This window comes from Schistocerca cancellata, chromosome 9 (assembly GCF_023864275.1).
Source record: "Schistocerca cancellata isolate TAMUIC-IGC-003103 chromosome 9, iqSchCanc2.1, whole genome shotgun sequence".
Taxonomy (NCBI): Eukaryota; Metazoa; Arthropoda; class Insecta; order Orthoptera; family Acrididae; genus Schistocerca; species Schistocerca cancellata.
Window position 1 is genome coordinate 435,973,921 of NC_064634.1, and position 13,242 is coordinate 435,987,162.

Consider the following 13,242-nt stretch of genomic DNA (forward strand, 5'->3'; position numbering starts at 1 on the left):
TTGTTTGCTCCTGTGCTACTCATCTGTATTAATTAGTTAGCTATTGCAAGATGAAAGAGACAGCAACAGCAAATAGGAGTAATACCAGCGGCAAACAAACTTGAGTAGAAATTGCTGAGTAAGTACATGTTATAATCAATAGCTTACCTGTTTCTTTTTTTCCCATTATTCTGAAACTAAGAATTTCGTAATATTGAATACATGTCTTCTTCTTATTGTCTTAGCATATATCTTCCAAATAATGGATCAGCTGGAAGGTGCGAGGCAGCACTGGCAGGAGCAGTAGCATTGTTAGTGTATATTTTGTTCTTCAACATAGTACTGTGTGTATCTGTAACATCTGAGGCATATTCTGAAAAAAATATCTTTCTTTCTAAAATTTCATCATATCACTGTGTGTATACGTAATACAGTGTCGGCTGAGACATATTCCTTTCTGTGATAAATGATTTTCAGGAACAGAAGCAGAGAAAGGTAAAGACTGTGATGCCTTCCTCAGTACAGATATCCTGTTAGTGTATATTCTTAAAAAAGTTTTCTTAGTTTAGTGTGTGTATATACACTCCTGGAAATGGAAAAAAGAACACATTGACACCGGTGTGTCAGACCCACCGTACTTGCTCCGGACACTGCGAGAGGGCTGTACAAGCAATGATCACACGCACGGCACAGCGGACACACCAGGAACCGCGGTGTTGGCCGTCGAATGGCGCTAGCTGCGCAGCATTTGTGCACCGCCGCCGTCAGTGTCAGCCAGTTTGCCGTGGCATACGGAGCTCCATCGCAGTCTTTAACACTGGTAGCGTGCCGCGACAGCGTGGACGTGAACCGTATGTGCAGTTGACGGACTTTGAGCGAGGGCGTATAGTGGGCATGCGGGAGGCCGGGTGGACGTACCGCCGAATTGCTCAACACGTGGGGCGTGAGGTCTCCACAGTACATCGATGTTGTCGCCAGTGGTCGGCGGAAGGTGCACGTGCCCGTCGACCTGGGACCGGACCGCAGCGACGCACGGATGCACGCCAAGACCGTAGGATCCTACGCAGTGCCGTAGGCGACCGCACCGCCACTTCCCAGCAAATTAGGGACACTGTTGCTCCTGGGGTATCGGCGAGGACCATTCGCAACCGTCTCCATGAAGCTGGGCTACGGTCCCGCACACCGTTAGGCCGTCTTCCGCTCACGCTCCAACATCGTGCAGCCCGCCTCCAGTGGTGTCGCGACAGGCGTGAATGGAGGGACGAATGGAGACGTGTCGTCTTCAGCGATGAGAGTCGCTTCTGCCTTGGTGCCAATGATGGCCGTATGCGTGTTTGGCGCCGTGCAGGTGAGCGCCACAATCAGGACTGCATACGACCGAGGCACACAGGGCCAACACCCGGCATCATGGTGTGGGGAGCGATCTCCTACACTGGCCGTACACCACTGGTGATCGTCGAGGGGACACTGAATAGTGCACGGTACATCCAAACCGTCATCGAACCCATCGTTCTACCATTCCTAGACCGGCAAGGGAACTTGCTGTTCCAACAGGACAATGCACGTCCGCATGTATCCCGTGCCACCCAACGTGCTCTAGAAGGTGTAAGTCAACTACCCTGGCCAGCAAGATCTCCGGATCTGTCCCCCATTGAGCATGTTTGGGACTGGATGAAGCGTCGTCTCACGCGGTCTGCACGTCCAGCACGAACGCTGGTCCAACTGAGGCGCCAGGTGGAAATGGCATGGCAAGCCGTTCCACAGGACTACATCCAGCATCTCTACGATCGTCTCCATGGGAGAATAGCAGCCTGCATTGCTGCGAAAGGTGAATATACACTGTACTAGTGCCGACATTGTGCATGCTCTGTTGCCTGTGTCTATGTGCCTGTGGTTCTGTCAGTGTGATCATGTGATGTATCTGACCCCAGGAATGTGTCAATAAAGTTTCCCCTTCCTGGGACAATGAATTCACGGTGTTCTTATTTCAATTTCCAGGAGTGTATTTTTATTTTATTAAGTCAGTATGTTGCAGGTGATTGCAGTGAGCTGGATTGATGGATCCATGGTGGTACAGGCGAGAATGATCAGATGCCAGAGTGGGTGGAGGAGACAGGGAAGGAGCTGTCAGCGTAAAGAGATGCTGGAGGTGATTCGCAGTGACCTGAGGGATATGTAATGGAACCAGAGTGATACAGGTCATTTATATGCAGCCTCAACCTGGTTGCATATAACCAGTGTTTATAGCATTGTACTTGCAGCAACAAGTTATTCTTCTCCTTCCAACAGGTGTGTCACCACAATACACTGTGGCACGGGTACAGGGGACTTGAAATGCCACACACTGCTGTGCACGAAGCCTCAGCAGCTGCAGTTGCCCCCACCACTGCCACACCTGCACCAGCTTTGCTCTGGCATCTATAGGCCACTCTCCGTATGGCACCTGCCTTAGGTTTGTGGCAACAACCATCTCCACAGACGGAACCACAGCCAGGCTCCTCACAATGGGACAACACACCATCTCCTCTGTCCTGTTCTCACCCAAACTGCAGTGAACGTGCAATGCTTTCTCCTTGTCACAGCCACCATCACGATCACTGTCAACTAGTTGTAGTTACTGTAATGGTAGAAATCCTGCGACTAGTAGCAGTTCCCTTCCCCATCCTTTTAATGAAGGAAATCAGATTAGTAACAACCTATGGCAATTAGAGTACTTGGTGGTTGCAGACAGACACCTTTGAGGAGCAAATCTCTTTCACTAAGATCAAGGACCCAGCAGGAGGGTACCGAGATGCTGTAGGATTTCTAAAAGCATGCCTTCCTGTTCTGGAAACGGAGTTCCTCATGGTTGTCAATGATCCACAGTATCCCACCATTAAATGCAGTGGTGTGCTGTGCATCCTCCCAAAAAAGGCAAGGTGGCGTTGGTGAGAAAATACTTCACTGTCTTTTGGGAGAACATGGTGTGATATGCAAAGCTCATCAACTCCTGAGTGGTACCATGTGTCCAAGTTGAGTACCATACTGGGCCAGTTTTCTGAGAAACTCTCAGAGGGTCAGCTAAAGCACTCAGCTAAATAGTACACTTTGACTTCCATAAGCACAATTCAGTAAATGTAGTGTCCAGCTATATCAAGCTTCCTGAAGATAGGGCTGATTATTATTATTATTCTCGTGTCAGAAACATACATAGGTGCACAGTTCACATGCATAGAGTCTTTGACCAAACTTTGCTCACTTCCAGCCCATTTTCTATCGCTTGATGGAGGTCTTCTGCAGTACAGGAGGATTGGACACAGTTGGCACTGGACTATCTGGACTTCTCCACAATCACACTTAATATTGTTTTTTGTACTGGATCTCAGACTATTCAAAGATTTCCAGATCATCCATTCCTCATGTCCTGGAGGCAAAGTTTCAGAAACTCTTTTCTAATCATAGGGAAGGGAAGTCTTATCCCTCCAAAGTTGCGTCCTGGAATTTGCAGCAATGGTAGTAAGTGCCTTTGGTGTTATAAAAAAACTCTTCCTTGAATTAAATTGCTGCGAATGCGGTTTTACCTATGGTAAATCCATTCCATGGGAGTAGATTTCAAACAGCCTGTTGTAATTCTGTAGGTGTCGTTAAGAGCTACATCTACCTGTTTGGCATGTGATGAATTATGCCACACAGGACAAGCATACTCTGCTGCAGAATAGGCTAATGCAAGTGAAGAGGTTTGGATGGTTTTGTGTTGACTGCCCCACTGTGATCCGACCAATTTTCTTAACAGATTGTTCCTGGTGGAAACTTTCTACTTGCAATTCATGCAGTGTCTCTTGAAAATAAGAGATCTGTCCAGCGTATTTTGGAGGTAGCTATGTTGTAACTGAACTCCTGACCATGCAAAATAAGTCTGGTTGGTTTAATTTTAACATTAATGCATGCCTTCTTATCAGTTATATTTTAAAAGTAAAATACAGCTGACATGAAGGCAGGTATTAATGTCGAAAATAAAACTGACTTGCATATCTCGATCGATACGGCAAAGGTATTGACGTATATAAGTGTTGTAACTTTGATGGTATTAAGCTCCCCGTCAACATCCAGGAAATGCTAATATTTGTGGAGCAGAATACCGGAAAATCGATTCACTCTTATACTCAGGAGAAACACAAGACACGAGGGAAACAAGAAGGCTAAACACATAGTTGTCAGATCCCTCCATTTCTCAAACTTTGCCAGTGAGCATAACATCCATGTGAACATGCTGCTATTCTCAGATAAGAAAAATAAGGAGAAACACATTTAACATAACTGCTGGATCATGAACATGTCCCAACTCATTTACTCCCAGTTGTCAAGAAATCATCAGGTAAACCAAATTTCCTTAAGGTGTCTCATTGCCTTTTCCTCAGACATAATATTAACAAAGCCTCTAGTAGACTGCACTTCCAAGGACCTAGTGCATGTTATTATGCCTACTGAGGAAAATAAATTCATAAATATTCAGAATGTTCAACATCAGGAGCCTGTTTGAGGTGTATGCCTAATCGCTCCTGTTGCGCGCTGTGAAGGTGATCCTACAGCCTCACATACAACCTTCACAGGAAAACACATACCATATGTGCCAGTGTAAAAAGTTGCATCGTCCTATGTCTTAACTGATACAAATCTTATGTCAGGGAGAATCATGCACTTTGGCTTCTCACTGAGCTTGAAAAATTTTCGTGGGCGGTTGATAAGCTTTATAGTGACAATATTCCCATGACTAAATCGAAGGACAATGAAGATTTGTACAATAACGGAAACTCCTCACAGAGACCACTGTGATCTTATAGCAAAGCTCTGTGCCGCCACACATAACACATGCAACTTGATGCATCAGTCCCACGACATATACCCGTCTTTTTAATAGTTTAATGATGCTCACTTTCTTGTTGAGCATTTGGCTAATTTCAGTATCAAGAAGCATAATGTTCTGCCTGCGAGTGTTTAGAAATATAAATGAATGATTTCAAGAATTATTCTCTGCTTCCTTGACTCACAATGTTTTATGCAGGTGGCACTCCAGGAATTTGTTGAAACTCTGCCTCAGGAGGATATGCACATCACCCAAGCTAAATTCTCTGATGAGGAAAACTTTCAACTCGTGACTAGGAATGGGACTTTTCCATCTGAGCATCTGGATAGTATGGCAAAACTCAATTAAACGAGGCTACCCTATATAATAGCATTTTCCAGCATCCAAATCGCATGCATAGTATGAGCATGCTGTGAATGTCTGTTGGGAATATTCCACTTGAAGAGAGTATGCACAGCTTTACATGAATGCAGACGTGTGCTTGCTCACGTATGTTTTCGAGAAATCCAGGTCTATGGATGACCAGATATTCTCTGGATCCTGCCCTTTATTACACAGGACCTGGGTTATCAATGGACGCTATATACATCTACATCCTCACCTACGTGGATGCTCTGCAAATCAAACTTAAGTGACTGGCAGAGGGTTCGTCGAACCACCGCCATAATAATTCTCTGTTATTCCAATGTCGAATAGCACACAGAAAACACGAACATCAATTGCCCAATAAAATGAAGCTGAACATCGAACTATTGACGGATGCTGACATGCTTCTTTTCTTCGAGCAAAGGACCCGTGGGGGACTTCTTCATTGTGTCCATTGGCACACAAATTCAAATAACCCATGTATGGGTGAGAGGTTCAACGAATCCCTTGCTTCTAGTTAGGATATGTACTGGGATGGCAGTAATCTATAGGAGCAGACCATACAGCAATCACTGTCGACTGACGAGATTCTATGGGTGCCAAAATAAGAATGCAAGGGGTTAGGTGGAAAAATCAGGAGTATAGCAATTGATTCTCAAGTGAGGTATGTGGTGGAGGCTAAACTATCATATTCTATTCGTTTGCATGATGTGCACATCGATTTGGCACTGCGTCCAAAGCAACTAGTTCCAAGAGCAGGCTACACCCTATAACTGATGACAATGCTGGGGTATAAGAGGAGATACGTTATTCAATATCACAATCTCCAGCAATGTCTCAGATTTTGGATGAGATTGGTTACAATCACCCAGGCTGTTGCCTTCGAGAAATCCCCTGACTGAACGAGTATGTTGATTTGAATACGCACTGAGGGCTTTCGCAATGTACGACTGATAAAAGATTTTTTTTAAATTAATGAATTATTCAGTTTTCGACTAACACAATGGAGAATTTGAAGGAATATCATGAAATGTTGGTTAGAACCGAATAGGATGGTAGTTATGCCGTAATAAAAATGCACAACCCAACCAAATTTTAAATGGGTCACAATATTCATTGCGAAGCTTGTTGCTGTGGAGATATCGAAGGCTGCAGTTGCATCTATGTGGGGATGGGCATACTAGACCTGTCCAAACTCCAGGAAATAAGGTTTCGTTTCCCTGGTCCTAAACAGTGGATACAGTCAGCTTCATCTACTGGGTGAAGAACTGCAAAACACATGAGGTGCCACAGTAAAGAATTCGACATATCTTCATAAATAACTAGTAATTCTTATGAGATTCTTCCTCAAAACAAAATGGTTATTGGCCTAACGAAAGACGAGGAGTTCGGAGTTGTACGTTTCCGAGCCAAAAATGTAATAATATCGCACATTGCAAGGTGGCACCCAGACTTGGGCTAACGGTGTGCATTATTTGGCATCGAGTGACCTTTCTATCGAGGACTCTTCGCAGTGCCTGTACAGTGGTTTTCACATTGCCATGCCACATCTGCAGTATATGGTGCAGCAGGCTAGTATTTGATTGGGAGGATATGAGGTGTACACGTGCTGCAATCAAATGTCAGCCTGTCGCCTCAAAACGATAAAAGGGTCATTTTTGGTGATGGGATGAAACTCTCACTTGTTGAGAGAGAGGGGATGGAGGACTCTGATTGAGTCAGAGAGAGAAGATGAGACTAGATGTAAATAGTACGTAATAGTATGACCCTTTTATCACAGTGTAAGTAACCGAGCGCGCACGCTCACGTGTGTGTGTGTGTGTGTGTGTGTGTGTGTGTGTGTGTGTGTGTGTGTGTGTGCTTGTCTCATGTAAATATTTATTTGTTTATTCATGCACGCAATGTGTATGAGGAATGTGAACAGAGTATACTTGTAAATACACTGAAGAGTCAAATAAAGTGATGCCTAACATTGTTTAGAGCCCCCGCAAGAACGCAAAAGTGCTGCAACACGACGTGGTATGGATTCAACTAACATCTAAAGTAGTGCTGGAGGAAACTGACACCATGTATCCTTTAGGGCTGTCCAAAAATCCGTAAGAGTACGAGGGGTCAAGATCTCTTCTGAACAGCACGTTGCAAGGCATTCCAGACACGCTCAATAATGTTCATGTCTGCAGAGTTCGGTGGCTAGCGGAAGTGTCTAAAATCAGAAGAGTGTTCCCCGAGCCACTCTGTGGCAATTCTGGACGCGTCAGGTGTCGCACTGTCCTGCTTGGGATGCACAATGGAAATGAATGGATGCAGGTGATCAGGTAGGACGCTAACGTACGAGTCACCTGTCAGAGTCGTATCTAGACATATCAGGAGTCCCACATCCCAACTGCATACGCCTCACACGCCTCCATCCGCTCGATACAATTTTAAACGAGACTCGTTCGACCAAGCAACATATTTCCTGTCATCAACAGTCCAATGTCGGTGTTGAGAGGCCAAGACGAAGCGTAAAGCTTTGTGTCGTGCAGTCATCAAGGGTACTCGAGTAGACCTTTTGCCCCAAAAGCCCATATCAGTGATGTTTCGTTGAATGGTTGGAGTGCTGACACTTGTTGATGGCCCAGCATTGAAATCTGCAGCAATTTATGGAAGGATTGCACTTCGTCTCGTTGAACGATTCTCTTCAGCCCGGCCACAGCAATGTCGGAGATTTGATGTTTTACCGGCTTCCTGATATTCACGGTACACCCGTGAAATGCTCGTATGGGCAAATCCCCGGCTCTTCACTACCTCGGAGATGCTGTGTCCCATCGCTCATGCGCCGACTATAACACTACGTTCAGACTCACTTAAATCTTGATACCCTTCCATTGTAGCACCAGTAACTGATCTAACAACTATGTCAGACACTTGTTATCTCACATAGGCATTTGCCGACAGAAATGCCATATTCTGCCTGTTTACATATATCTGTATTTGAATATACGAGTACATGCCTATACCAGTTTCTTTGGCGCTTCAGTGTATAAAGATATTTATGTCACTTTACAATGTATATTCTAAAATAAGTCTTAAGGTTAATATTACCTCATATTTCCTTGCATTTCTGCGGAAACTACGTTGATCTTCCCTGCCTGTTCTTCTACTTGCCTCTCTATTCTTCTGCATGTAAATTACTTAAGCGTTTTGCAACTATGAGTTCTGGAATTGAGCATTCGGTGATACTTACCCAAGTATATCATATACTATAAATTTGCAGGTGTTTATGTACGCCTCATCTGGCTATAAGAGAACTCTCAACGTGTCTTTAGGAACTGTGCTGTCATCAGGAGAATGAAAGGAAACACATTAAGTACACACAGTTTTATTTATTTGTGGTGTATACTACATGTAAAGTGGTTTGACAGATATGTGAATGGAGCAGCAGTGGTGCGCTATTCTGATGAGTGACACGAAGACGCTGTCTTCATTTGGGTGGGAAGACATCGGTGTAGGGCACCTTGTGGAACACGTTGTTGGTAATATCCTTGAATGCCAGTCCGAACGCCTCTTCAATGCTCGGCTTCAGCTCCTTCAAGATCTCCTCCCAGTTCTCGTTCAGGAACTTGTTCATGTTGTCGCCTAGAAAGTGGAAGACATGGTCAACAAAGGCTACCGACTCCAGACCATCGAGAAAGTTACGCCCACAACTGGCACAACTGGCAGACTAGAATACTGAGTGCAGCATTGAGATGCAAGTCATGTGCGGGAAAATACCTGAGATTTTTGGCCGTAGCGGCATGCGTGAGGTAGGTAATTAGTCACTTGAACTAACTCTGAGGAAGGTGTCCCAAAACTTCAAGGCTATATTATTGTATAAAAGGTTAATCACAAAAGGATAAACACCTTTTGTTCTTGAACGGATCAAAATAGTGAAAAAATCCAGAATGAGATTTTCACTCTGCAGCGGAGTGTGCGCTGATATGAAACTTCCTGGCAGATTAAAACTGTGTGCCCGACCGAGACTCGAACTCGGAACCTTCGCCTTGCCCGCGAAGGGCAAAGGTCCCGAGTTCGAGTCTCGGTCGGGCACACAGTTTTAATCTGCCAGGAAGTTTCATATCAGCGCACACTCCGCTGCAGAGTGAAAATCTCGTTCTGGAAACATCCCCCAGGCTGTGGCTAAGCCATGTCTCCGCAATATCCTTTCTTTCAGGAGTGCTAGTTCTGTAAGTTTCGCAGAAGAGCTTCTGCAAAGTTTGGTAGGTAGGAGACGAGATACTGGCAGAGGTAAAGCTGTGAGGACCGGGCGTGAGTCGTGCTTCGGTAGCTCAGTTGGTAGAGCACTTGCCCGCGAAAGGCAAAGGTCCCGAGTTCGAGTCTCGGTCGGGCACACAGTTTTAATCTGCCAGGAAGTTTCATAGTGAAAAAATGTTTCACTAAATCCTAGCACGCATGCAAAGGGGTACGTAACTTAATCGTATGGCTGATTATCTTGAATCTAGTACCATACTTATGTCAAATGATTAAGTCTATGGCCCCTTGATGCTGCAAAAAATTTAAGTTTCTCAGATACTGCCATTTATGTCCAATATTTTGATGCAAATTCACTCATAAAAACCAATAGGATACTTCCCGTTGCCCTAGAGTAATGAAATTTGGCAAAAAGTAAGATTTCACAGTACAAGTAAAGGAAAAAATCCGAAAGTTGTTAATCTGCAATTACATCACTTTTTTTTCATTTGTTATCCGTCTTTCTGTCCGTACGTCTATTAAGATTTCTATTTCTCAGGGGTGGGATGAATTATCAAATTTAAACATATCACAAAGTACGGTCTACACTGTCTTGGCGTCATAAAAAAATTAAGCTTCTCACTCATCTACGTCTACATCCACAGAGATACTCCGCAAGCCACTGTACGGCTTGTGGCGGTGCGTAGCCCGTACCACTTGTCATTTCCTTTCTTGTTCCACTCTCAAATAGAGCGAGGGAAAAACGACTATCTTTATGCCTCCGTTCTATCTATCTGTCTATCTATTTCTTGTGCCTTTGTGAAGCATGTTGCGCGGGGTTGGCGTGGTTAAATCGGATTTGGCATGTTAATGTGAAGGGGTGGCCGGATGCCCTTCCTGCCGCCACCCCGCACCCTCCGGGACGGAATCAGAGTATAAATCATGGAAAAGTGCGTACGTGTGTCAAATGTCTGTGAGTCGTGTAACTGAGGCGGGACGTGGGGAGCAGCCCGGTTTCATCTAGGGGGATGTGGAAAACCGCCTAACAACCACATCCAGGTTGGCCGGCACATCGGCCCTCGTCGTTAATCCGGCGGGCGGATTCGATCCGGGGCCGGCGCGCCTGTCCGAGCCCAGGAAGCAGCCTCTCGACTAACCTGGCGGGTTATCTATGTACCTCCGTATGAGCCCTAATTTCCCGTATCTTTGCGGTTCTTATGCGCATTGTATGATGGCGGCGATAGAATCGTTCGGCAGTCAGCTTCAAATGCCAGTTTTCTAAATTTTCTCAACAGTGTTTCTGGAAAAGAACGTCGCCTTCCCTCGACGGATTCTCAATTGAGTTCCAGAAGCATCTCCGTAACACTTACGTGTCGTAAGATCCCACCGAACTGCTTCGGTGTCTTCCTTCAATCCGACCTGGTGTGGATCCCAAACACTCGAGCGGCATTTAGGAACAGGTCGTACCAGCGCCCTATATGCTGTCTCTTCTACAGGTCAACCAGTGTTTCCTGAAATTCTCCCAATAATCCGAAGTCGACCATTCGCCTTCCCTACCGCAGTTCCCAAATGCTCATTCCACTTCATATCGCTCTGCCCAGGGAGAATTTCAGGAGACATTGGTTGACCTGTAGAAGAGACAGAATATAGGGCGCTGGTGCGACCTATTCCTAAATGCCGCTCGAGTGGTTGGGATCCGCACCAGGTCGGATTGAAGGAAGACACCGAAGCAGTTCAGCTGCTAGACATGGCTGTGTCTAGCAGGACACTAGTGATACTGTATCCTTACATTACAGGTTTGTTCTTCCTACTCATCCGCATTAACTTACATTTCTCAACGTTTAGGACTAGCTGCCGTTCATCACACAACTGGAAATTTTGTCTAAGTCGTCTTGCATCTTCCTACAGTCACTGAACTTCGACACCTTACCACACATCCCTGAGTCATAAGATACGGAGGTTTCTTAAGACCCCTTTCTCTCACGAACGGATAGAGACATAAAGTTGAAATTCGTGTCAAATATTACGGTCTACAGTGCTTTGGTAGTGTAATTTAAGATTCTGCGTTAATGTAATAAAACGTTACCGACCTTTATGTCACATAATTAGCCATTTGCAAACTCATTCATTATAACGCTGTCGAGGAACTACGTATATACGTACGAGTCCTACTCACGCTTACCGTGTTTACTGTGCAATTGATGACTAAGCGCTGTGTTTGAATCTTCTGACATTTGTTTAGCCATCCAGATACTTTTGATTGCGTTTTGTAGTTTTTGACAATCCCACCATCCACAGGTTTCGACAAGTTTGCAACAACGATCCTGTCTTCAGTTTTCTGAAAGTTTGGTGGCTGTGAATCTTCCAGCTTCAGTGATAGAATTTGCTTGGGTAATTCTCTTTTTCCCTTTTTCATTCTTCATGGCTCAGAACTTTCTGAAAGTATCTTGCCATTATTCTGCTCTTTTCGGGATTATTCAGGGCTAGCATTCCTTCTCCCTCTTTGAAACACATTTCTCTAAGTTTTTATTATTTCTTTATTATATTACCATGACTTCGATTGTAGAGCCATTTTAAATGAGGAAAAAAGTCAGTAAATATGGAACATCTCTGGAAGACATGTCGACGCCGAAATACTAAAAAACGTGTGTGGACTTACATAAGTTTGGTATTTACTGACCTTTTTTCACCACTGCACTTGAAAATGGCACTACAGCCGATCTTGAGGTAATGAAATAAACAAATAACAAAAACTTACAATCAAATGGAGGAAACGGTTTCCTTCAAAAGCTGTATTAAGGCTATGGTTCCCACACAAGAAGAGAATCACGAAACACTTTTACACCCAAACCACTTTCAAAAAGAATTTCCTGGTTGTATGTGTTCTGACGTAACCACAAGCGCCGGAACGAAGACGAAGAACACAAGAGAAGAGAAGGCAGTGAAACGACGTCGGCCAATGGTGCGCTGATTAGGACCGCACCACCATAGGAGCGGCTTCTACAAGAGGAGAATATAAACGCCGCTCCTGCCAGCCTCGAACGCTCAGTATTCGGACAGTATTGGGACAGTATTAGCACGGCCTAGCAGAGAGTGCCACGATAGCAGTGACATGTGATCCATATCAGGTGCTTGCACGAACATTGTATACAGGGTGTTACAAAAAGGTATGGCCAAACTTTCAGGAAACATTCCTCACACACAAATAAAGAAAAAATGTTATGTGGACAAGTGTCCGGAAACGCTTAATTTCCATGTTAGAGCTCATTTTAGTTTCGTCAGTATGTACTGTATTTTCTCGATTGACCGCCATGATTTCATACGGGATACTCTACTTGTGCTGCTAGAACATGTGCCTTTACAAGTACGACACAACATGTGGTTCATGCACGATGGAGCTCCTGCACATTTCAGTCGAAGTGTTCGTACGCATCTCAACAACAGATTCGGTGACCGATGGACTGGTAGAGGCGGACCAATTCCATGGCCTCCACGCTCTCCTGACCTCAACCCTCTTGACTTTCATTTGTGGGGGCATTTGAAAGCTATTGTCTACGCAACCCCGGTACCAAATGTAGAGACTCTTCGTGCTCGTATTGTGCACGACTGTGATACAATACGCCACTCTCCAGGGCTGCATCAGCGCATCAGGGATTCCATGCGACGGAGGGTGGATGCATGTATCCTCGCTAACGGAGGACATTTTGAACATTTCCTGTAACAAAGTGTTTGAAGTCACGCTGGTACGTTCTGTTGCTGTGTGTTTCCACTCCATGATTAGTGTGATTTGAAGAGAAGTAATAAAATGACCTCTAACATGGAAAGTAAGTGTTTCCGGACACTTG

At 44.8% G+C, this 13,242-nt stretch overlaps 1 protein-coding gene across 1 annotated transcript in view; it reads right to left on the minus strand.

Annotated features, from left to right (window-relative positions):
* Nucleotides 1-8,533: 8,533 nt before the first annotated feature.
* LOC126100653 (protein takeout-like) overlaps nt 8,534-13,242 on the minus strand; it is a 61,858-nt gene continuing 57,149 nt past the window's right edge. The window contains exon 6 of the mRNA XM_049911279.1: nt 8,534-8,806. Coding sequence (XP_049767236.1) covers nt 8,652-8,806 — 155 coding nt within the window. The 3' untranslated portion in view covers nt 8,534-8,651. The remainder of the gene's footprint in view (nt 8,807-13,242) is intronic.